This window comes from Xenopus laevis, chromosome 1L (assembly GCF_017654675.1).
Source record: "Xenopus laevis strain J_2021 chromosome 1L, Xenopus_laevis_v10.1, whole genome shotgun sequence".
NCBI classification, from domain to species: domain Eukaryota; kingdom Metazoa; phylum Chordata; class Amphibia; order Anura; family Pipidae; genus Xenopus; species Xenopus laevis.
In genome coordinates this window covers 101510375-101532400 of record NC_054371.1, presented here as the reverse complement: position 1 = coordinate 101532400, position 22026 = coordinate 101510375, and the positions used below count along the sequence as shown (strand labels likewise).

Below are 22026 nucleotides of genomic sequence, written 5' to 3'. Positions count from 1 at the left end.
AGGTTTTTTTGGGTTTTTTTTTTTCAATTAGAATTTCAAGATTTAACTATTCCCTAGACGAATTTCAGTATTGGCCATAATAAAACAAAACTCGAAAATTCGAAATTCAAATTTTCTCTGCCGTCTCAAAGGGGACACAGGGAACGATGGGGTTAAGCTCCATCCTCCGGAGGAAGGACACTTGAATTATTTAAATTGAGTGGGCGTGCCAGAGCAGGCTTAACCCCTCTCACTGAACACAGTATTCAGTTTTTCAAGTGTCCTGCTACCGGGAGGACGGACACCCATAGCATGGATGGATTCTTCGGTCAGTTTTTGTCTGACACCCGGGGTGATACAGTAAACAGGGCTACCTGCTTTTACATTGGTTAACCCCCTACGAGGACTTATCCCACCGGGGTCACTTCCCTAGCCCTAAGGCTATAACCAACCACCCAGATGATTTCCTGCACTGTTATTAATTGCAGACGGTCTGGCCGGTGTGAGGGGTAAGTGGCTCATTTACCTATGGGTTCTGGCCTTGGGGGGCACCCTATTGCTGCCACTTGCCCTTATTTCCTTCTGCCCCAATACCCCCGCCAGGCGACAGAGACGCGACTCAACCCCTCTCACTGACACTGCAATGGCAGACGGTAGGACAGGGGGGCCATTCACAAGGGTGGGGGGGGGGAAGGGCTCCCTCCACAACAGAGGTGAGATACCTGGCTTGCACCAAGTGCCAAATTAAGTTACCTGGGAGCCATAAGGAGCCTCTTTGCTTATCTTGTAGGGGGCAGCTGCTGCTTCTGGGGGTCACTCAGAACCACAGGCTGAAAATTTATCGCCAGACATTACTCCAGACCCGGCAACTGGACCCTCTGCTGAACCACCACCCCCTCTTTGGGCGGTCCATCTCTCCCAATCCCTTGCATCATTGCAGGGTCTACCAGCTATTGCTGATACCTTAGGGAAGGCTCTGGCACATCTTCACCCTAAGAAGGGTGGTAAGAGAAAACGCTGCGAGGAACCTAAAGCAGCTAATCCTCAATCCCATTCCGATGAAACGGCCGAAGAGCAATTGTCATCAGAGGGTGAGCTACCCTCTTCAGAAGAGTCTTCTGATTTTGAGGAAGATGACAGGGAAGAAGGCAGGGATAAGGATACGCCACACGACATAGATAGTATTATCAAGGGAGTCCTTGAGGTACTAAACCTGTCCCAAAAGTCTAAGAAGCAGGGTGAAACGTCTTCGCTTTTCAAAAGACAACATAAGTCGTCAACCGGTTTCCCTGACCATGAACAGCTAACTAGTATTATCCAAGACGAATGGAATACTCCTGAGCGTAAATTCCAGTCTACCAAGAAATTCACCAGGTCTTATCCTTTTCCTAAGGAATTGGTCGACAAGTGGTCAAACCCCCCCGGCTGTGGATGCACCAGTTTCTAGACTTTCCAAATCCACCACACTGCCTGTCACTGACGCAGCAGCATTTAAAGATCCTTCAGATAGAAGATCGGAAGGTTTTTTGAGAGCTATTTTTTCCTCAGCTAGATCTACACTACGGCCTTGTTTGGCGTCAGCCTGGGTGTCCAGAGCCATACTGGCATGGTCAGAGTCCCTTATCAGAGACATTCAGGAAGGTGTTCCTCAGGATGAGCATTTCTTCCGCCCAGACCATTGCAGAGGCATCAAGCTATTTATGCGACTCCACCGTAGATGCCGCGCAACTGACCGCGCGCACCTCGGCACTATCCATAGCAGCTTGCAGAACGCTCTGGCTCAAAAGCTGGTCGGCTGATATAAGTTCTAAAAAAGCTTTAACCCCACTCCCATTCAAAAGGCAACAACTATTTGGGAAGAACTCGAGAAAATTATTTCCAAAGCTACTGGAGGTAAAAGTACCTTTCTCCCTCAAGCCAGAGGGCGCACTTCCACAGCTCATAGGCGAGGAAAATTTTTTCGTGGCCAAAGCAGACGTTTCTCTCGGCGGCATAGCCCTCCTCAACGCACACACTTCCGTTCCAAAGGTAACGAGAAAGGTCGTCTATCATGGAAGAACAACAACAAGCCCTCGGTTCACAAGCCTGCGTCCTCCTGACGGGGCACTCCCTCCGGAATCGTTAGAAAGAATCGGAGGCAAGCTTCTATGATTCCGGGAGGTATGGATCTCTCATTCATCAGATGCTTGGGTGAAAGAAATCGTTTCAGAGGGATACCATCTCGATTTAACATCTGTTCCACCCAGAACCTTCTTTATGTCCAGGGTTCCGTCAAATCCTGCCAAATCAAGACCCTTCTTGCAATGCATAGGGAAGATGGCAAAAACAGAAATAATTGTACCCGTTCCTCCGGAACTCCCCTTCACTGATGTCAACATTCCTAGAGTCCTGTCGTTCCTCCAACACGGATTCCAGATGGGTCTGAAGACTAGCTCTCTCAAGGTCCAAGTATCTGCCCTGTCGGTATTGTTCCAGCATAGGTTGGCTAACGAGGATGCCATTCCTTCAAGGCGTAGCTCACATTGCTCCTCCATTCCAACCACCTGTAGCGGGGTGGGATCTAAACTTGGTCTTGGAGGCACTACTTAATCCCCCCTTCGAACCAACGAGCTCGATTTCTGATACGTGGGTCATCTGGAAAGTTGTGTTCCTTATTGCAATTGCTTCCACTAGAAGTGTGTCTGAGCTCAGCGCCCTCTCTTGCGAGCCACCTTTTCTAATCTTTCACAAGGATAAAGCCGTACTTCGAACTGTCCCAACCTTTCTGCCCAAGGTTGTCTCATCTTTCCACGTCAATCAAGAAATAGTAGTACCTTCTCTATATCCAGTACCTAAGAATAGCAAAGAACGCCGGTTACACAGCCTTGATGTAGTCAGAGCCCTACGTTGGTACATTGAATGGTCCAAGCCATTCAGGAAGTCCCAGTCGCTGTTCATTCTTCCTTCTGGCCCACGCAAAGGTCAAGCAGCATCTAAGACGACCATCTCTCGTTGGATTAAAGAGACTATCAAACATGCCTATCGAGAAAAGGGGAGAAGCCCACCAGACGGCATCCGGGCCCACTCTACCAGAGCGGTGGGGGCCTCCTGGGCGTGGCGAAACTCTGCCTCTCTAGAGCAGATTTGCAAGGCGGCTACCTGGTCTTCCACTCGTACTTTTGCCAAATTTTACAATGTTGACACCTTTTCTTCGGCCGAGGCCTCTCTCGGACGGAAGGTGTTACAATCAGTGATTAAGTAATTCCACCATTACTGGTCTAGGCTCGATCCCACCCTGTTGTGTTGGGACTGCTTTAAGTCCCCATCGTTCCCTGTGTCCCCCTTGAGATGGCAGAGAAAACAGGATTTTTTTACTTACCGTTAAATCTGTTTCTCTGTAGTCGATAAGGGGGACACAGGGCTTCCCGCCCGTCGGCAAGCCGTCGACCATGACTTTTAGTCAAAACTGAATTCTCCCCTGGTTCTGTTCTGCCAGTTTTTTTGTTATGTATATAGTTCCCGTTAGCGGCTTTGGAACAAACTGAATACTGTGTTCAGTGGGAGGGGTTAAGCTCACTAAATTTAAATAATTCAAGTGTCCTGCCTCCGGAGGATGGAGCTTAACCCCATCGTTCCCTGTGTCCCCCTTATCGACTACAGAGAAACAGATTTAACGGCAAGTAAAAAAAATCCTGTTTTCACTTTGATCCTTGAAAAATCTGCCCCTAAAACTAGCTGCAGATGTTAAGAACACTGTAGCTTGAATATTATTCTTCAAAAAAAGTCACCCAAGCCACTCTTAAAGGCATTCATAGAATTTGCCATTACAACATCACCCAGCAAAGTATTCCACAACCTCACCATGAAGAATAATTTTAACTGGTTCAAATAAGAGTTCAGTTCCTCAAGGCTTAGGCTAAGGCCACACTAGGCGATAGCGCCGCGATTTGACTCGCCGCGACTTTTAAGCCGCAATCGCTGGGGAAACTTTTGCGCTGGCGTCTATGGGGAATCTCGAAAAATCGCCAGCGTAAAAACACACGCGGCGATCTTTTCTCTACTGTCGCTCGAAATTGCCTCGCTAGGCGATTTTGAGCGACAATAGAAAAAAGATCGCCACGTGTGTTTTTACGCTGGCGATTTTTCGCGATTCCCCATAGACGCCAGCGCAAAAGTTTCCCCAGCGATTGCGGCTTAAAAGTCGCGGCGAAAAGTCGCCGCGAGTCAAATCGTGGCGCTATCGCCTAGTGTGGCCTTAGCCTTAAGGGGTAGGCTTGCCCTCTAGTATCATCTATCCTCAAAGTTTAATATTTCCATTTTTCCAAAAAATTTTATTTAATGGAAGACCATTTTTGTTAGTCATGCACAACTTGGTATTGACAGCAAAAACAGAAACCGTACTTAAAAATGCCATCCTCAAGTTAATCTATGAACAAGTTAAAAAGCAAAGGACCAAGGACAGACCCCTGCTGTACTCCACTAACAACACTGGTCCAATTAGAAAATGTTCCATTTACCACCACTCTTTCTAATCTCTTTCAGCGAGTTAGGCCAATGTTCCTTCATTTAATTGGAAACCTTCTGTTAATTACTTTCCAAAGTCCATTTTTGTCAAAATAACAGGCCTGTAGTTTTCAGGTGAGCGAGATACCTATAAATGGCACCACATTAGCAATTCACCATCTCTTTGTACCATGTAAGATATCTCAGAATCCTGGAAAATTAATTGTGGTTTGGCTGTTTCAGATCTAAATTCTTTACCCTGTGGTAATTTTACCAACCTCCTCCTGTTTGGCTGACAGGCTTGAAAAGTGTTTAAGGCTAGGGCTGGACTATGTTAAGTAATGCTAATTCTCCGCAGGTGGAATCCACTGCCTTGTTGCTCCTCTAGCCTTTTAACTGCAGGCAGATTTCGGCACAAAATGCTGTTTCTGCACTGAAATCCGCAGCGTGCAGTTGGACCAGGAGCGGAAGCACAGCTGATTCTCAGCCTGGGGAGAAACGCAGGCCAAGATCTGCCATCGTCTGGCCCTGGCCTAAACTATTCATTCTGTCCCCTAGCACATTGAGCCGCCTTTCACTTAGGTGGAAGTGGAGTAGAGATGGTATCTTTCTTTTAATTGTTTTAAGAACACGACACGTCCTTATTATAGGCTGTGAACCCTGTCACAAATGCTTGGGACCTGAGGTTTTCTGGATAAAGGATCTTTACGTAATTTGCATCTACATGACTAGGGGTGGTGGTAGAAGGGAGAATAGTTGCCCAGCGACAAATCTTCTCTACTAATCTCCCCATCTGCCACCACCTTTAAGATGGGCACAGACGCAAAGATCCGACTTTCCCATCTCTCGACCAGCCACTAACCATAAAGATCAAAGTCTTACCATTCAGAAGTAGTAAGAACAGATCAGCCGATGTTCTGCCCCTGACAGCAATCGCACGATAGTTATGTCCGACAAAGCTAGTGACAGTCTCCCTCTGAAAATCATAAGATCGGCAATACACTCTGAGATATTACCCGCAGCCGACAAATTTTCTAACTTGTCCGATCGACCAAACGACCAATCTCCGCCGGACGAAAAATCAGGACTCTCCACACACGGTCCGAATATCGTACGAATCCTTGATTCGTGTGATCGGATCTTTGCGTCAACGGCCAGCTTAAGGGTCAGTTAATTCTTGGCAACTTTGCTACCTGCTCCTTAAGGCTGTTTGTTAGGTTCTACCCATTTTCTAATATCTTGCTCAATCTACCACCTGGTTGTTGTAGTTCAAATTTTTAGTTCAAGATAGAAATTACCCAGTGGTTTTGGGTCAGTCTGGAATCTTCACCTGTATTCATAATCCAAGAGAAAATTATCCATTGAATACTACTGGGTTGGGATTTTATTCTTTGCAAAGCAGGAATCTCCATAAAAGAGTTTGCTATTGAGTCTTTTGAAATTGGTTGTATCTATGTTCATATATGTTTTTGATATGCCTCTTATGAAAAATATTACAACAGTTCTGATTTCATGCTGTTGTATTTCATTATTCTCAGGATAAGGACAAGAAGAGGCAAGCCGAAAAGGAAGAGCGAGAACGTGCTAAAAAAGAGGCAAGGTCTGTTAAAGAACTTGCAAAGAAAAAGAGGGAAGACGAGCGAGAGCAGCGGGAAAGAGATAAGAAGGAAAAAAAGGAGAGAGAAGACAAAGAGAAGGCAGAAAAAATGAAACTAAAGGAGGAGAAAAAAAGAGAGAAGCTTGAAGCCCTTGAGTGAGTATTACAGCAAAAGATCATCTGGCACTGGGGTCGATACTAGACTTCAAAGCATATGAGGTGAAGAACAGTCTGGAAAGTCTACTTTCTTACTCTCTCATACTGTATATCTGATCCAAACCCTAATTTGATATATGCTTAATATTGAATCTAATTAAGCCCTAATTTTCATATGCAAACTGTGCAAAAAATAAATTGGTGTACGTTAACTTTGATTTTGAACAGGCACTCAGGATTTGGCAGAATCCTGAATTCAGTGTGTCCTTTATTAAAACTAGTGTACCCATCTCAACTGAAAAAATTGCATTGCATTAAATGCTTATGAATGAAAATGTTTTGTAAAAATGGAGCACAGCCTTGTGGTTTAGAAACAAGTGTTGGTTATATAAGCTGCTTATCTTTTGCACCTCTTGTGTACTCAGGGCTAAGCAAGAAGAAAAACGAAAAAAGGATGAGGAGAAGCGACAAAAAGAAGAGGAAAAGCGACAAAAAGAAGAGGAAAAGCGACTAAAAGAAGAGGAAAAGCGACTAAAAGAAGAAGAAAAGGTAGTTTGAATGAAAGATCCAGAATGTGCATTTAATTCTTGCTCTTAGGTTGTTGGTACCGTTTGGAATATGTCAAATAGATTTTTTTTTTCTGTATGCTAACAAGTGTCAAATACCCGAACATTTCTTCACAGTATGGCTCAAAGTATGAAGCTGGCCACACACGGGCAGAATAAAGCTTCCGATTCAGCAGTTTCTCTGCCATGCCAGTTTATGGGGTCCTCAGACAGGCCTCCCAAACTGATGTCCGGCCAAAAATTGTCCAGATCTGACCGGTTTAATTTTCCCACCTCATCAAGGATCACATTGGCTAGTTGATTTGATCCTCGTCCCGTCGGCTGGTATTGTCGTAATTGTAATCAGATTGTGTGTGTGTGTGTTTTTTATATAACTATACGTGTGTTTCTGAAGCAAACGTTTGTTTTAACAGTGCCATGTCCCACACGTTACCTGTGATTTGATCATCCTTGCTCCCAGTGATGTACTGCTGCTGTTTAAAGCAGTGTATTGGTTTGTGTTGCACCTCATTTGAATGTTCACATTTGCCCTGCTGCTGGAGCAAAGCTAGCATTTGTACTATCCCTTATTTGTTAATAATGTTTGCTATGGGGCCCTTCCATTTGAGAGTCAGGTCATCTATAGTATGTATGTCGCAATTTGACCTCCTGCCCACTAGAGACAAAATGTGAGCCGCTTTCATTTTCTTCATATGTAAGTACATAAAAGACATGGTTTTACTTTCACCATTAACATTTGGTGCTACTTTTTACAAGAGGGGTACTTAATCTATTTAATTGTGAAAGTTGTATACTTTTGTATTGCTACAAATGTTGTACAAGTTTATACGTTTTAAAACATAATTTACTTGTTCATTTAAAGTGACTTAATAGAACAGAACTTGCTTTTCTGTGCCCAGGCACTGTGACGGTTTCTCATAACTACGCAAAGAGTACATATATTTCTACATGTTGATGGAAGGAGAGGTTTTTATTGTGTATTGCATGCTTACATAAGTGTTTAGATGTCTTTATAATTTAATTTGTACTTTGTACCTCAGCTTTTAAGAGTCCTCTATAATTGCACATAGTAATTTGGCAGATTGAGATCTAAAGGTGGCCATAAACTGGCAGGTTTCAGGAGTCATAGACTGACAGGCCCATCCAACAGATAAAAAGGTAAAAAATGTCGATCAGCAGATTTGATTTTTCCATCTGATTGGGGAACGCATTGGCTTATTGATGTGGTCTTCACTCCCGACTGGTCATATACCTGCCATTGTAATCAGATTGTTTGGCCCTTGGGCGAACGATCATATTAAACCCTAATATCCACCCTAAATGGGAATATCTGTGAAAGGTGTGCTTGTTTGGCAACCTCGCCAAACAAGCATATCTTTTAGTGTATGACCACCTTTGGGTAAAGGTTTTGTTCAACAACTACCGACACTTCACTTTTTGTACTTTAAATTTCTGTTTTAGAAGTTTAAAATCGTAATTTTTTTTTTTTTCTAGCGCGTAAAGGCTGAGAAAGCAGAGATCACTAGATTTTTCCAGAAACCAAAAACACCACAAGCTCCTAAGGTAACTTTTTAACAGACTGAATGGAAAAGTTTAAAAACCAAAGAAGTATTTGGCCATCTTAAATTAATTAATTTTACATTGTAATCTTTCATATTAATGCTTGCATTCATTATTGCCCCTTCACATGAAATTCTTTTTCCTCCCACTCCCTCCACTTCAGACATTTTCTAGGTCATGTGGGAAATTTGCCCCTTTTGAGATTAAAAAGGGTATGGCATTAGCACCTCTGTGTCGTATTGATTTTGAACCAGAGGCATCTGAAGAGCTGGATAGGTTCCTTCAGGAGCAAAATTCCAAGATTTACTTCTTTGATGAAATCAAGAAGAGAAAACCGCGCAAGATGGGTCAGACCACAGTGCCAACTGTTAACAGGTGTGTGCAAGTTTCGGCTTAGTTCTCCTTTAATTTAAACATTAAATGAATATGGCTAATGCCATATTTTATATTGTGAACTTAATGCAAAAGCCTAAATGTTCAGCATCTCTATAATAGTAATGATCCAGACCTTCAAAGTATTCTCAGGAGCTCATCATCTTGGTCTGACACTGTACATGCTCGGTGTGCTCTGGTCAGCTGTTGATAAGCTAAGTTTAGGGGTTGTTTCAAATCAAGCAGCAAATTAAGTTTGCCAATAATATAAGCTGATGCTACAGGGCTGATTATTAATTCTGGTGCTAATTGCACTGCTTTCAGAGCTGCGATATGAGAATCTGGATTAATTACTTATCATCCTTGTGTATATGTGTCTGTCTACATATATACAAAGCAGCACAGATCATGTGATGTGACTACTGGGGGGCATATTCAGAGGCACTGATCTTCACTGTTAAAGGTTGTGGGTGCCTTGGGCTGGCACATAACAACAAACCACCTCTAGCATTTCTAGCCTACTTTATTGTTAAGCTTTATTTTCCCTTTTAGCAAAATGAAGATCACATGCTCCTATTACTTATTTTGTGGTTACCAGAGATGCACAATGTCAATGGATATCCACTAAGAATGGGGCAAATGTTTTCCCTCCAAAGTAATTAATATCTTTGAATGGTATTCTTTTAAAAATGTGAAATGGTTAATTTGCAAATGTAAATGTTGTTAAGATAGGTTTGTCTGTCTTGCGCCCTTCCTACATATGCAAAACTTTAAGTAGTCCACTCTCCTCCTCCAGCCAAGTCTGAATTTCCATGTGCAGTAATTCACAAATTTGCATTCATGACAATATAACTTCGCTTTTATTATACTATTACATATGGAAAATGAATTATTTGAGCTTGTTAAAAAAAAAAAAAGGGGGGGGGGGAAGAATAAACAATAGACCTTTTTTTTTATGTCCTAAAACCCACATTTGTCACTCCCTTCTGAGGAATTTTCTGAGCTTTATCAGAGGCTCTCACTTTGCCCAATTCCACATCTTGTATCTTTTTGCATATGTTATCAGTGTTTTTGCTGTGTATACTCTTTTTGTTTTAAAGCAATGCAGACTATGCTTAGAAATACTTAATTAATGATAATGTTAGCCAAATATTGTCAGAACTTTCTGAAGTGTTGAACTGTTTAAAGGCTACTGCTGCTCAGAGCAGGGAGAGGTTTGTTTGTTTAAAGGTAAGTAGGGAGCTCTGAACAACTTTATCTAAAGGGAATGTGAGTTTAGTGAACATAGGCCAAGTTTCAAACTAATGCTTTATAACGACAAAAAAAAAAAAAAAAAAAAATATATATATATATATATATATATATATATATATATATATATATATATATATATATATATATATATATATATATATATATATATATATATATATATATATATATATATATATATATATATATATATATATATATATATATATATATGATGAAGGGTCAGCACACTCATTTGTAGATCAATCAAACGTGATTTTATTCAACACGTTTGATCTACAAATGAGTGTGCTGACCCTTCATCATATACATTACAACATTTGATCGTGCACCTCAGCAAAACAGGAGAAAAGAGTGCGGACACCCATGAGACTGATATATATATATATATATATATATATATAGTTTTTTTTTTTTGTTTTTTAAAAAGTCAAACTTTAGACCTAATCCAATTTCAAAGCAAAGCCTATGTAATGTGCTACTTTTTAGCAAGGGTGTTTTTAGGTATACACTGTCCCTTTAAATTCATGCTCTAAATGTAACCTGTGTTGTGCCATTCATATGGAATAATTTATACTGATATATTCTACTGAGCACTAATAATTCTAGAAATAAACTAAAAGCAGAAGTCCTAGGTTGATATATTGTCCGTTTAGGTGCATTGGTTTATTGTTTTAGGTGTATGTCTATGTATGGCTTGCGTTCTGGTATGATTTTTGTGGTGGTATTTCTAGCTTCGAGGTGGATGATGTACAGGTACTGGGAGAGTCGGATCCTGTACTAGGTTCGAACATGCTTGAAGGGCACATAAAAGACATTGGTGTACCAGAGCGCAAAAAGTTTGGGAGAATGAAATTACTACAGTTTTGTGAGAATCACCGACCTGCCTACTGGGGCACATGCAATAGAAGGAGCAGGGTAATCAACTCACGAAAGCCATGGGCTCAGGACACAGTGAGTACACTAAAAGTTTGAATGATGATCGTAACAGAAGGAGAGAATCACTTAATTTTTTTTTTTTTTTTAATACTAAGTTTAATTGATATATTTGTACGCAAATATTATGTATGGGGTATTAATTTTGTTCTGCCTCTGTGTGTGGATTATGCATTGCATAACAGTGGAAACCGAATAATTAATGTGACGGCCTCCTTGAATCTGTTCTGGGCTCCAGTAAATTTTTGTTTTGTTTTTAAAGGGCATGCTAGACTATGAAGTGGACAGTGATGAAGAGTGGGAAGAGGAAGAGCCAGGGGAGTCTCTGTCACACAGTGAGGGGGTAAGGAGAAATTATGATCCATTTAACAGGGACCCTTTCAAACAGTATTCTCCTTAAATGGTCCAGTATTTGGTAAAGTTGCATGTGTATGCAAGTATTTTTTTTTCTTTTTCTTTTGGAAACGTTAAAAGGAACACCTCAGATAGAGACATGATAGAGATTTGAATGGAAAACATTGCTCAGACATTCATGTTACTTTTTTTTCAATATTCTGTTTGTCTAGTTTTTATAGATCTAGATTTGTAGGACTGTCAAATTTGTCAGGGATCTTCTAGCAGCTGTTTATTTCTTGTGATCCATATTTCATTTGTCTAGGAGAATGATGATGATCCCAAAGAAGATGACGAAGATGATGATGGCTTCTTTGTTCCTCATGGATACTTATCTGATGATGAAGGGGTATCTGATGAGGTAATGAAGTGTGACTGATCTCAGATTAAAATATTTGATAACTAGAAGCCTTGTTCATATTGCACAGGTAGAGAAAATGTAAAAATGTTTTTTTTTATATATTCTTTATGAATACAATAGTTTTGTTGCAACTATAAAATCCCAAAAATACCTTGGTGGTACTGAGAATCTCTTGCTAACTCTTGGAGGGTTACTTATCAAAGTTTGAATGTTGGAGTTGTTTTATACCTTGAATGAACTCTGAACACAACTGTATCTTATTTAAGAAAAAACTTGAATGTTTCTTCACGTTCGAGTTGCGAAACCTGAAAACTGGAATTATTCGAGTTTTCAGACAAAAAAAAAACCTAACATCATGCAGGCTATTAACATCTTCAAATGGTTCAAGGAACCTCTGCCATTGACTCCTTCATGACGTTGACAGGTTTTAGGTGGTGTATTTTCAGATTCCAGCTATTTCCAGGGCTGGAAATTTTTTATCTATCTATCTCAGACATGATTTAAAGAAGTTACCCTTGTTGTGGCTGTGCAACACAAGTAACTGCAATGCATCTTTGGTCTCATCTGTTTGTGTGGGTTTCCTGTGGTTGGTCCATCATCTTCCCACTATTGGGTTCATATATTCTTATTCCTATACAATACTCGCTGTGGGCAAGAATCTGATTTCCTTAGTGGATGAAGACACTCTTGGATATGAATAAATGACCTACTCAAATTGTGTCTTACTAGAACAATTCTGATTCACTTGAAATATTTACCACATTAAATATGGGAAAACATTTTTTTTTTCAAAATGAATCTGCTAATAGTGCTGCTCCAGCAGAATTCTGCACAGAAATCCATTTCTCAGAAGAGCAAACAGATTTTTTTTATATTCAATTTTGAAATCTGATATGGGGCTAGACATATTGTTAATTTCCCAGCTGCCCCAAGTCATGTGACTTGTGCTCTGATAAACTTCAATCACTCTTTACTGCTGTACTGCAAGTCAGAGTGATATCACCCCCCTCCCTTTTCCCCCCCAGCAGCCAAACAAAAGAACAATGGGAAGGTAACCAGATAGCAGCTCCCTAACACAAGATAACAGCTGCCTAGTAGATCTAAGAACAGCACTCAATAGTAAAAACCCATGTCCCAGGAAAAACATCAGCCTGCCAGAAAGCATTTCTCTCCTAAAGTGCAGGCACAAGTCACATGAATGGGGGCAGCTGGGAAATTGACAAAATATCTAGCCACTTGTCAGATTTCAAAATTGAATATAAAAAAATCTGTTTGCTCTTTTGAGAAATGGATTTCAGGGCAGAATTCTGCTGGAGTAGCACTATTAACTGATGCGTTTTGAAAAAAAACATGTTTTCGATGACAGGATCCCTTTAATAAATAGCCCCCTAAAAATGTAGGCTTCCATCTTGAGAGAGCAAAAAGTAGCAAAAACTGTAACTATAATCTAGAACGTAACACACGTGTGTGCTTATAAACTGTAATAAGAACTCGCAAACAGAACTGAAAACAAATCCACAGTAATGTATGGTATCTGTATAAAGTTTTTGTATAGTCTCTCCTACCCTTGTTGTAATTATATCAAGTTTTCTTAATTTGAGTTTATGAGCTTTAGAAAGTGCAAATAAGACTTCAATATCGTCCAATGAAATTCACTTTTGTGAGTGTTCTAATGAGTTTCTTTTTATTCTAATTTCCTTTTTTTTTTTTTTTTTTCAGGAATGTACAGATCCAGAGAACCAAAAATTTAGACAGAAGCTGAAGGCTAAGGAGTGGTATGAGTTGCAAACAAACGGCAAGAAGATCCGTGCAATGCAGCCTGTAGTGATTGGTTGTGTGTGGTGGGACAGTAAAGCTTCAGAGATTAGTCTTCTGCAAAAATTTTCTGCCTGTATTCTGGAGTCACCTGCAGTTGATGAAGAGCTTGCTCAAGAGATCAGCTCTGCTCAAAGCCTTAAGGACAGGCAAAGTATGACATGCAGTTTCTTTATATTGATTTTGCAATATAGATAATCAAACTGCTCTGGTCCACCTATATTTTCTGCACTGTGTGGCAATTTGTTACCAGTGGAAGGTCAACAGACTGTTTTAAACGTCCACCCGGTGAATCACACTAGTTTTGTTAGAAATATATACCTCAGAACTAATCATACAGTAGGTTTGAAAATTATAGAATTGCATAAAATAACCTGTCTGTACTTGGCCTAACTTAAACTCTCTTATCTTTAGTACTCTCCAAACTTGTTCCTCTACTTCATGGGAATGTCAATGGAAGTAAGATAATGATACAAGAATTTCAGGAGTACTGTCGCCGGGGCCTATTCTTGGAGGATAATGCAAGTGATGCTGCAGGTAATGAGTCCACCAGCCCCAACGTCACACCGCAAACACCAAGCAATATTATAGTCCCTTCTAAAGCTCGCTTGAAGCGATTAATCTCAGAAAACTCAGTGTATGAAAAGCGCCCAGACCACCGTATGTGTTGGTATGTGCATTCTGATGTCTTAAAGGGCCTTCAACAAGACAATCTTCCTGTACCCTGCCAGTGGACTTATATCACTCAAGTTAACTCTGTAGCCAAGGAAGATAATGGTGCAAATGGAGGATCATTACAATCCCTGCCTTTGTCTGGCAAGAGGAAGTCTGCAGGGAGCATGCCAATCACAAAGTTCATGAAGAGAGCAAAGGACCTTGAAACGGTGAGATAACCATATAGACCACAATGACCATTTAACTTTGAGTGAATGTACGTGTAACCCTTGTGTTAGTCATATGATAAAGTTTGGGAACCCTCTTAATTCTTTGGAGTTTTGTTTATCGTTGGCTGAGCTTTCAAAGTAGCAACTTCCTTTTAATATATAACATGCCTTATGGAAGCAGTAGTAATATGCATCCTAACAAAATTAGACAAGTGCATAAACTTGGGCACCCCAACAGAGATATTACATCAATACTTAGTTGATCTTTCTTTTGCAAACGTAACCGCGACGCCTCCTATAGCCTTTGATGAGTGTCTGGATTCTGGATGGTGGTATTTTTGACCATTCGTCCATACAAAATCTCTCCAGTTGAGTTAAATTTGATGGCTGTTGAGCATGGACAGTCTGCTTCAAATCGTCCCATAGATTTTTGATGATATTCAAGTCGGGGGACTGTGATGGCAATTCCAGAATATTGTACTTCTCCCTCTGCATAAATGCCTTTGTAGATTTCGAAGTGTGTTTAGGGTCATTGTCTTGTTTGAATATCCAACCCCTGCGTAACTTCAACTTTGTGACTAATGCTTGAACATTATCCTGAAGAATTTGTTAATATTGGGTTAAATTCATCCGACCCTCGACTTTAACAAGGCCCCAGTCCCTGAACCAGCCACACAGCACCACAGCATGATGGAACTTCCACCAAATTTGACAGTAGTTAGCAGGTGTTTTTCTTGGAATATGGTGGTGTTCTTCCACCATGCAAAGCACTTTCTCTGCCGTCTCTGGGTTACACAGGAGACAGATGTAGTAAAGCTCCTCTCTCCAGGAGGCAGGTCACTTAAGGTAATCAAAATAGGCGTGTCTAGGCTGCTTTACCCTCTGGCACTAGCCTTACCTCCTCAGTTTAAGTGCCCTTTCCCCAGTAGGTTGGATCTGGTCTCTAGGAGACCCAACGCAAGGAAAGCACCAGTTAGCAAATAGTGGTGAGACCATGGTCTGGTGTACTACAGCCACACAGACAGCCCTGAAGGGCAAGAAACCACCCAGAGAAATCCCTGGCCCCGATTGAGGGACAGGTGCTCTGGCCGGTAGAGTGTCTGGTGGCAAAAGTAAGTACAGCCTTCTGCATTCTCCGTTCTTCCTAATGCTGTGTGCATTGCCGCGAGACATGCCGCCTCCTCCGGGTCGTGTACACCTGCCACTGCTACCTGCTCAGGGTTACCTTCCCTCCCAATCTCCCACCGCAAGCCCTGTGATCTGCGCAGGGCTGCTCTCCTTCCCGGTAAAAGAGACCACTCTAAAGGGCCCTTCAAACGACAAAAGAACACTAACTCCTATTTTCCATCACACAAACAATTGCTAGTACAGGACAATGGAATGCAACAAGAGGAAGTTCCAGCCATCCCCCTAAATTCTCAGTCCTACCCATTCCTAAAGGAAGTGGTGGATAAGTGGAGTACACCACAAGTAGTAGATGCTCCTGTTTCCAGATTATCACATTACCAGTTACTGACTTGGCAGCCTTCAAAGATCCTACAGATAAACGACTAGAAGGAGGACTAAGCAATTTTTTCAGCATCCGGGTGCGCACTCAGACCTGCCTTAGCAGCAGCCTGTGTAAGCAGTACTACTGGGCTCCAAGATGGTACACCCAGAGCTCCTACATATTGCCGAACAGTGGTCAGAAGCCAACTGCTATCTAAGTGAGGCTATCCTGGACACTGCCCAACTTCATCCTTAGCTGTAGCTGCCTGGAGATGCAGTGGCTGAAGAATTGGTTAGCAGATCTCGGCTCAAAAAAGTCCCTTACATCTCTTCCATTTAAGGGCAGCAAATTATTCGGTGAGGAGTTGGAAAAGATAATTTCCCAGGCAACGGGAGGGAAGAGCACTTTTATCCAACAGTCCAAGTCCCGCTCTTCATATACAGCAAGAAGAGGTCGATTTTTTTTCGTAGCACGAACAATAGAGCATCCAAACGGGGAAAATCTCCCCGCCGCTCTAGTTTTCGTCCCAGAAACACCGACCGCCGTTGCTCCACAGCAGCTTGTTTATATGAACTATTGTAGTGTTTTTGAAGCAAACAGATCAGATTTACCAGTCCAGAACAACAGTATGTGATATTTTCGTTACTTTAAAACACTTACATTTTTTGGTGTTACTGTTCCTTTAACAAGCTAATCCAACCAATTAGGTGTTGCCAGTAGTCGGTATTGAGCAGTTACATGCATTCAAATTCGCAAAATTATAAGGGTACTCAAATTTTTGCACAGCCAGTTTCTCACATTTGATTTAATTACATACAACTGAATAATGCTTCACATAAATCTTTGTTCAGAAAACACCCCAGTACACAGATGTTCCTGTGAAATGAAAGAAATACCACTGTTGTTTTTTTGTTGTAAGTGGAGTACATTTTTATGTAGGCTGAGAGCGGTTCCCAAATGCTTTCATGTGACTGTATGTGTCCCAATAACTGTATCCATGGTGATTGTTGCATGAACTTCTCAGATATGTGGCAAATGAATGGGGATGCTTCAAATCTAAATATCTGGGAATCCTATTTTTTTTGTTTTGTTGTCACATGCAGCGGGGGCGGCCAAAAAAAGCCGGCTTCCATAGTTTTGTACCGACCGCTGCTCTACCACTGTTCAGTTGTATGGAGATGGGGTATGGAGCATTTCCTCCATTCTCGGCCTCAAAAAAAAAAAAAAAAAAAAAAAAAAAAAAATGCAGGCTGAGAACCTTAGGACAAGGGCACATATTGCATAGTAGATAATTTTTCCCATGGACTTTGATTAGGGGGAGAAACAGATTTGCTCTAATCCGTGGCTTCCTCTAGCTGCACGGATAGGCACAGCTTTGGCCTGAGTTCTTCTTAAAATCCAGAGGCAGAGAGAAGCTTTTAATCTGCAATATGTGCCATACCCTGTAGTAACTGGATGGTCTAATAGCACTGCTGGTAAACTGGCAATACTGCCTTTACTACAAAGGAAGCATGCTTTTAAAAAGATTATGGAACTCATAGGTGATTTCCTATATCCTTATATAGGATAATGTACCCCATGCAATCTGCATAACTTTAGTGATAATATGAGAGCTGTTAAGATGGCCATAGATGTAAAGATTTTTAAAAGATCTTTTCGTTATCGTGAGACCACAATTATCTCGAAACGATCGTTTAAGTGTACGATTTGTCCAACTAAAAAGACCATTTCAAGTGATATTGCAGGAAAACTGAGGGTAGCTGCCTGCTTGGCCCTGCAAACATAGATTGCACTGGGACCGATAAATTTTTTTTAACCTGGCCGATCAGTTTTCTGACAAGATGTCGGACAAAAAAATCGGAAAATGCACAATCATTAGATTCCCGCTAACCTCACGATAATTTGACGGATTGGTCGGATTGTACTGAAATCGATCGGTCACCATGAAAAATCCTTGCGTCTATGGGGACCTTTAGTCTCAAACTACTGTGATCTATTGTGTCCACTTTTTCCCCCTATTCATCTGTTTAACCTTTTACAGTGTTGTGTACGTTTACCCCACTTTTATTTGTCTTCTTTGGGGGGAGGGGGCTAGGTAGTTTTCTTGCTGACTTGGGGTGCAGTCCAGCAGGGTATCCTGGAGATAAGATTAGAAACAGACTGGCCATTTTTAGCAGTGTTATCCATATTTTAAAATTAACAAAAGTGTTCCTCTGCCCAGTCCTCCATGCACTAAAACATTGTCCTGTCATCTTGCTTCACATTCCTTAGAGAGGGGGCAGGGTTATAACGTAGTGAGAAAGCAGTGTTGTGTGCAAATGTTGCTTGGTGAATGCAAATGTCCTCTGCATCTTTTATGTGTGGTGCATCTTCCAGTTCTCTGCAAATGTCATGTATATCTTGAACTCCCTACGGTCACTTATAAAGATATTGGTCACCAAGGAGTTATGTGATCATATAAATTTAAGAGGCCACAGGCCAAGATGACTACTAATATCTTTATAAATTTAAGTTGGGAGTACATTATGCATTATAATACACACTTTCTGTGTAGCGTCTTACTTTATGAAACTCTGCTGATGCGGGAGGTGAGGGAAGATGCCAGCCAGGTTTTCTGCCCCAGCACTCTATGGTCTGAGTCTATCACTTTGATCCCTGTAACACTTCATGGAATTCTCTCATGCCAGCACACTTAAATATATGAGCAGAACTGGCGCTTTTGTTGGCCTGCTCAGAGAGCATTGCTGCTGTCTTGCTGCATTTCTTTCCTCCCTCTGCAGCTGAAATAGTTCTGTGCAGCAGGAGGGAGTATTGGATTACGGGAGACAAACTCTGCAGATGTGATGAGTGAATAAAATGTCAATCCTTTGGGACAGAGTACTTCACCTTACAAAATGGCCAATGAGGGAGGCACTTCAGGGTTTGCGGATAATTGACTGTGGTGCTGTTCTTGGCTCCCTGATTGGCCGATTTGCATAGTGAAGCCTTCTGTGCGAAGGACCTGCTAAGCTGCCTGAATGCCCGGCGATCCAGGGGATACATGGAGGGCCTTTTTACCACACGGGCCTGCTAATGGGGACAATTTGGCATGGGACAGCAGCTCTGAAAGGGGGTAGATCACGGCTTCGGAGATGGATGGTAAGCCTACCGTAGATTTACACTCTTGACGGGGAGTGATACCTGAGATAGAGGGGGAGCTGAACCAGAGAGGAAAGGGCAGCGAAACCTAAGGAAACCGTTATGGATGTCTGAAAGGGAATCAGACAGGGGAGCAAGTGAGCAGCAGTGTGAAGAAAAGAAGTGTTGGAGGGTGGACATGGTGATGAAAGAGAGCAGCAGCGGCATGTGCTGTCTTATAAATGGTGCGTACTGACGCAGATACGTGTCGTTTATAGGGATATCGTTTACAGTTTGCTCTGATAGGGAAGTGAAAATAAATTCCTTAATTTACCCACTCTTGTAAAATAAGATATTATAAGTTACAGCGGAGTTCCATGAAGGCCAAGTGTTTTTATACAGGTCATGGAACTCATGGTGACTAATATCCTCGTATATTGCAACAGGGGGTACTTTATTAAAAAACACAAGTTTCAGTGAGTCATGTGACCGAAATTACATCAGTAAGCTCCAACTATAACTGATGACCTCACTAAGCACAGTTTATATAGTGAATAAAGTACCCCCTTTTGTAAATTATAAAGATATTATAAGTTACCGAGGAGTTTCATGACCATATAAAAACACGGGGCCAAAGGTCTGTTTTTATACAGGTCGTGGAATGCTGAGGTAACTTCTAATATCCTCATATTTTGCAACTGGGGGTACTTTATATATTATAATACACCAGTTTCATTGAGTCATGTGACAGAAATGACAGCAGAACTCACCGATTATAACTGATGACATAAGAACTCACCGTTTATAAGGATATAATTTACAGGATATTCATGGCTTTTGTGTATTCTATAGTGCAGGGATCCCCAACCTTTTGAACCCGTGAGCAACATTCAGAAGTAAAAGGAGTTGGGGAGCAACACAAGCATGAAAAATGTTCTTGGGGTACCAACAAAGGTCTGTAATTGCCCATTTGGTAGCCCCTATGTGAGCATTGAGGCTCTGTTTGACAGTACACCTGGTTTTTATACAGCCAAAACTTGCCTCCAAGCCTGGAATTCAAAAATAAACTCCTGATTGAGGCCACTGGGAGCAACATCCAAGGGGTTGGAGAGCAACATGTTGCTCACGAGCTACTGGTTGGGGATCACTGCTATAGTGGATAATGCACCCCCTACCGTAATTTATAAAGATATTACAAGTCACAGAGGAGTTACGTGACCATATAAAAGCACGAGGCTGCAGACGAGGTGACTACAAATATCTTTATACATTTTGGTAGTGGGTGCATTATTCATTATAATCTACTCATAATCTATGCACACTTCAGTTTATTTCCGTTCCATTCCCCTATGCTTTACACAGTCCCTGTACCTGTGTTGTAGCTGCATTTTTGTCCTCCTTTGATATGAGTGACTGTGGCATGCTGACTATGCTATATTTCTGCAGGTTGTTGCAGTGGAGGAAAGGGAAAAGAGGGGGTGGAAAGTGCACGGGCACAGAAGAACAAAGGGTTAAAGCAGCAGTGTGAGCAATACAGACAGGAGATTGATGGTGAATGTGGGAGTTGGAGAGGCAGAGGGACTTTGGGCCGGTAGGACAGAGTGAGCAAGAAACTTGTTGACCGGAGATTTATAGATGGAGGTGGGGAACGACCGCTAGAACAAAACCAGAGTGAAGTGGGAGGAACAGAGGGAGAGTGACAGGCGATGGAGGGAGAGAGATCGAGGATCACCTGTATATTTTGCATCGCTGCATGAATTTTTAAAAAATTGCAACTGCAAAGAGGAAGCGGCTCTCAAACTCAATGGGCTCCCAAAAGTTAATGTTCTGTGATAGTGGGGGTTGAGCACGTGAGCAATATCATGGCAGATTACCTAGCTTCTAGCCTTTCCATGCTTCAAGATATAGTAACCACCTATAAATCTGTGCTCTCCTTAGAACCAGACCATTTGTTTTCCAGATTTGACATGAACTGTAGTTTCAATGCCGTAGATGAGGTGGGGGGTTGAAAGACAGAGAGAGACTCTGCCAGTGTAACCGGAGATTAAGGGGGGGGGGGCAGAAGAGGGAGAGAGACACAGAGGGAGCGTGACAGGAAATGGGAGGGGGGAGCGGAAGAGAGACTCTGAGGAAGCATCGGTAGAGGGTGCAAGACCTGGGAGGCAGTAAGAGGGAAGGTTGCAGCCGGAGTGAAGGAGTAGCGACTGTTTGAAGGAAGGGGGGGGGGGGAGTGTGATGCGAGGCTGGAGGAGAAGCTTCAGGGACAGCACGCCAGTAACGATTGCTGTCTCTTTAAGATATAAACGGCGCGTTCTGACGCAAGAACGCGCCGTTTATAAGGATATCATTTACAGTCTGGCCCATAGGGAATTAGCTGGTCTGTAGATTATATAGTGAATAAAGTACCCCCTCTTGTAAAATATAAGGATATTATAAGTTACCGAGGAGTTTCATGACCATATAAAAACACGAGGCCGAAGGCCGAGTGTTTTTATACAGGTCATGAAACTCCGAGGTAACTTCTAATATCCTCATATTTTGCAACTGGGGGTACTTTATTTATTATAATACACCAGTTTCAGTGAGTCATGTGACAGAAATGACATCAGAACTCACCATTTATAACTGATGACATCAGAACTCACCGTTTATAAGGATATAATTTACAGGATATTCATGGCTTTTGTGTATTATAAGGATATAATGTACAGGATATTCATGGCTTTTGTGTATTATTTAGATATATATACACAATTTGCACAGTAGTGGTAGCGCAAATTCATTAAATACAGCGAGACAGAATAGTGGCACCACAAATCCATTATATACAGTGAGAAGCAGTGGGAACTTTATCCCCACGTGCATTAATTACAATGAAAGGCAATGATTTACCTCAGACCCCTGTAACCCTTCCAAAAAGCCAGTTTCCTGAAGGTTGGTAAAGATTTCAGTATTGTAGAGTTCAAAATGAATTCAGAAACAGTTTACTTTGCTAAACGTGGTCCCACATAGACATGAGAGTAGCTCCCAAGCAGGATGTTTGCTAT

General features: G+C 41.7%; 1 protein-coding gene across 1 annotated transcript in view; it reads left to right on the top strand.

Moving 5' to 3' along the window:
- Positions 1-22026, top strand: part of chaf1a.L (chromatin assembly factor 1 subunit A L homeolog) — a 51658-nt gene that overhangs the window by 25694 nt on the left and 3938 nt on the right. The window contains 11 exon segments of the mRNA NM_001088627.1: positions 6000-6065; positions 6067-6118; positions 6121-6214; positions 6640-6740; positions 8273-8343; positions 8504-8715; positions 10719-10938; positions 11183-11263; positions 11579-11674; positions 13394-13643; positions 13904-14373. Coding sequence (NP_001082096.1) covers positions 6000-6065; positions 6067-6118; positions 6121-6214; positions 6640-6740; positions 8273-8343; positions 8504-8715; positions 10719-10938; positions 11183-11263; positions 11579-11674; positions 13394-13643; positions 13904-14373 — 1713 coding nt within the window.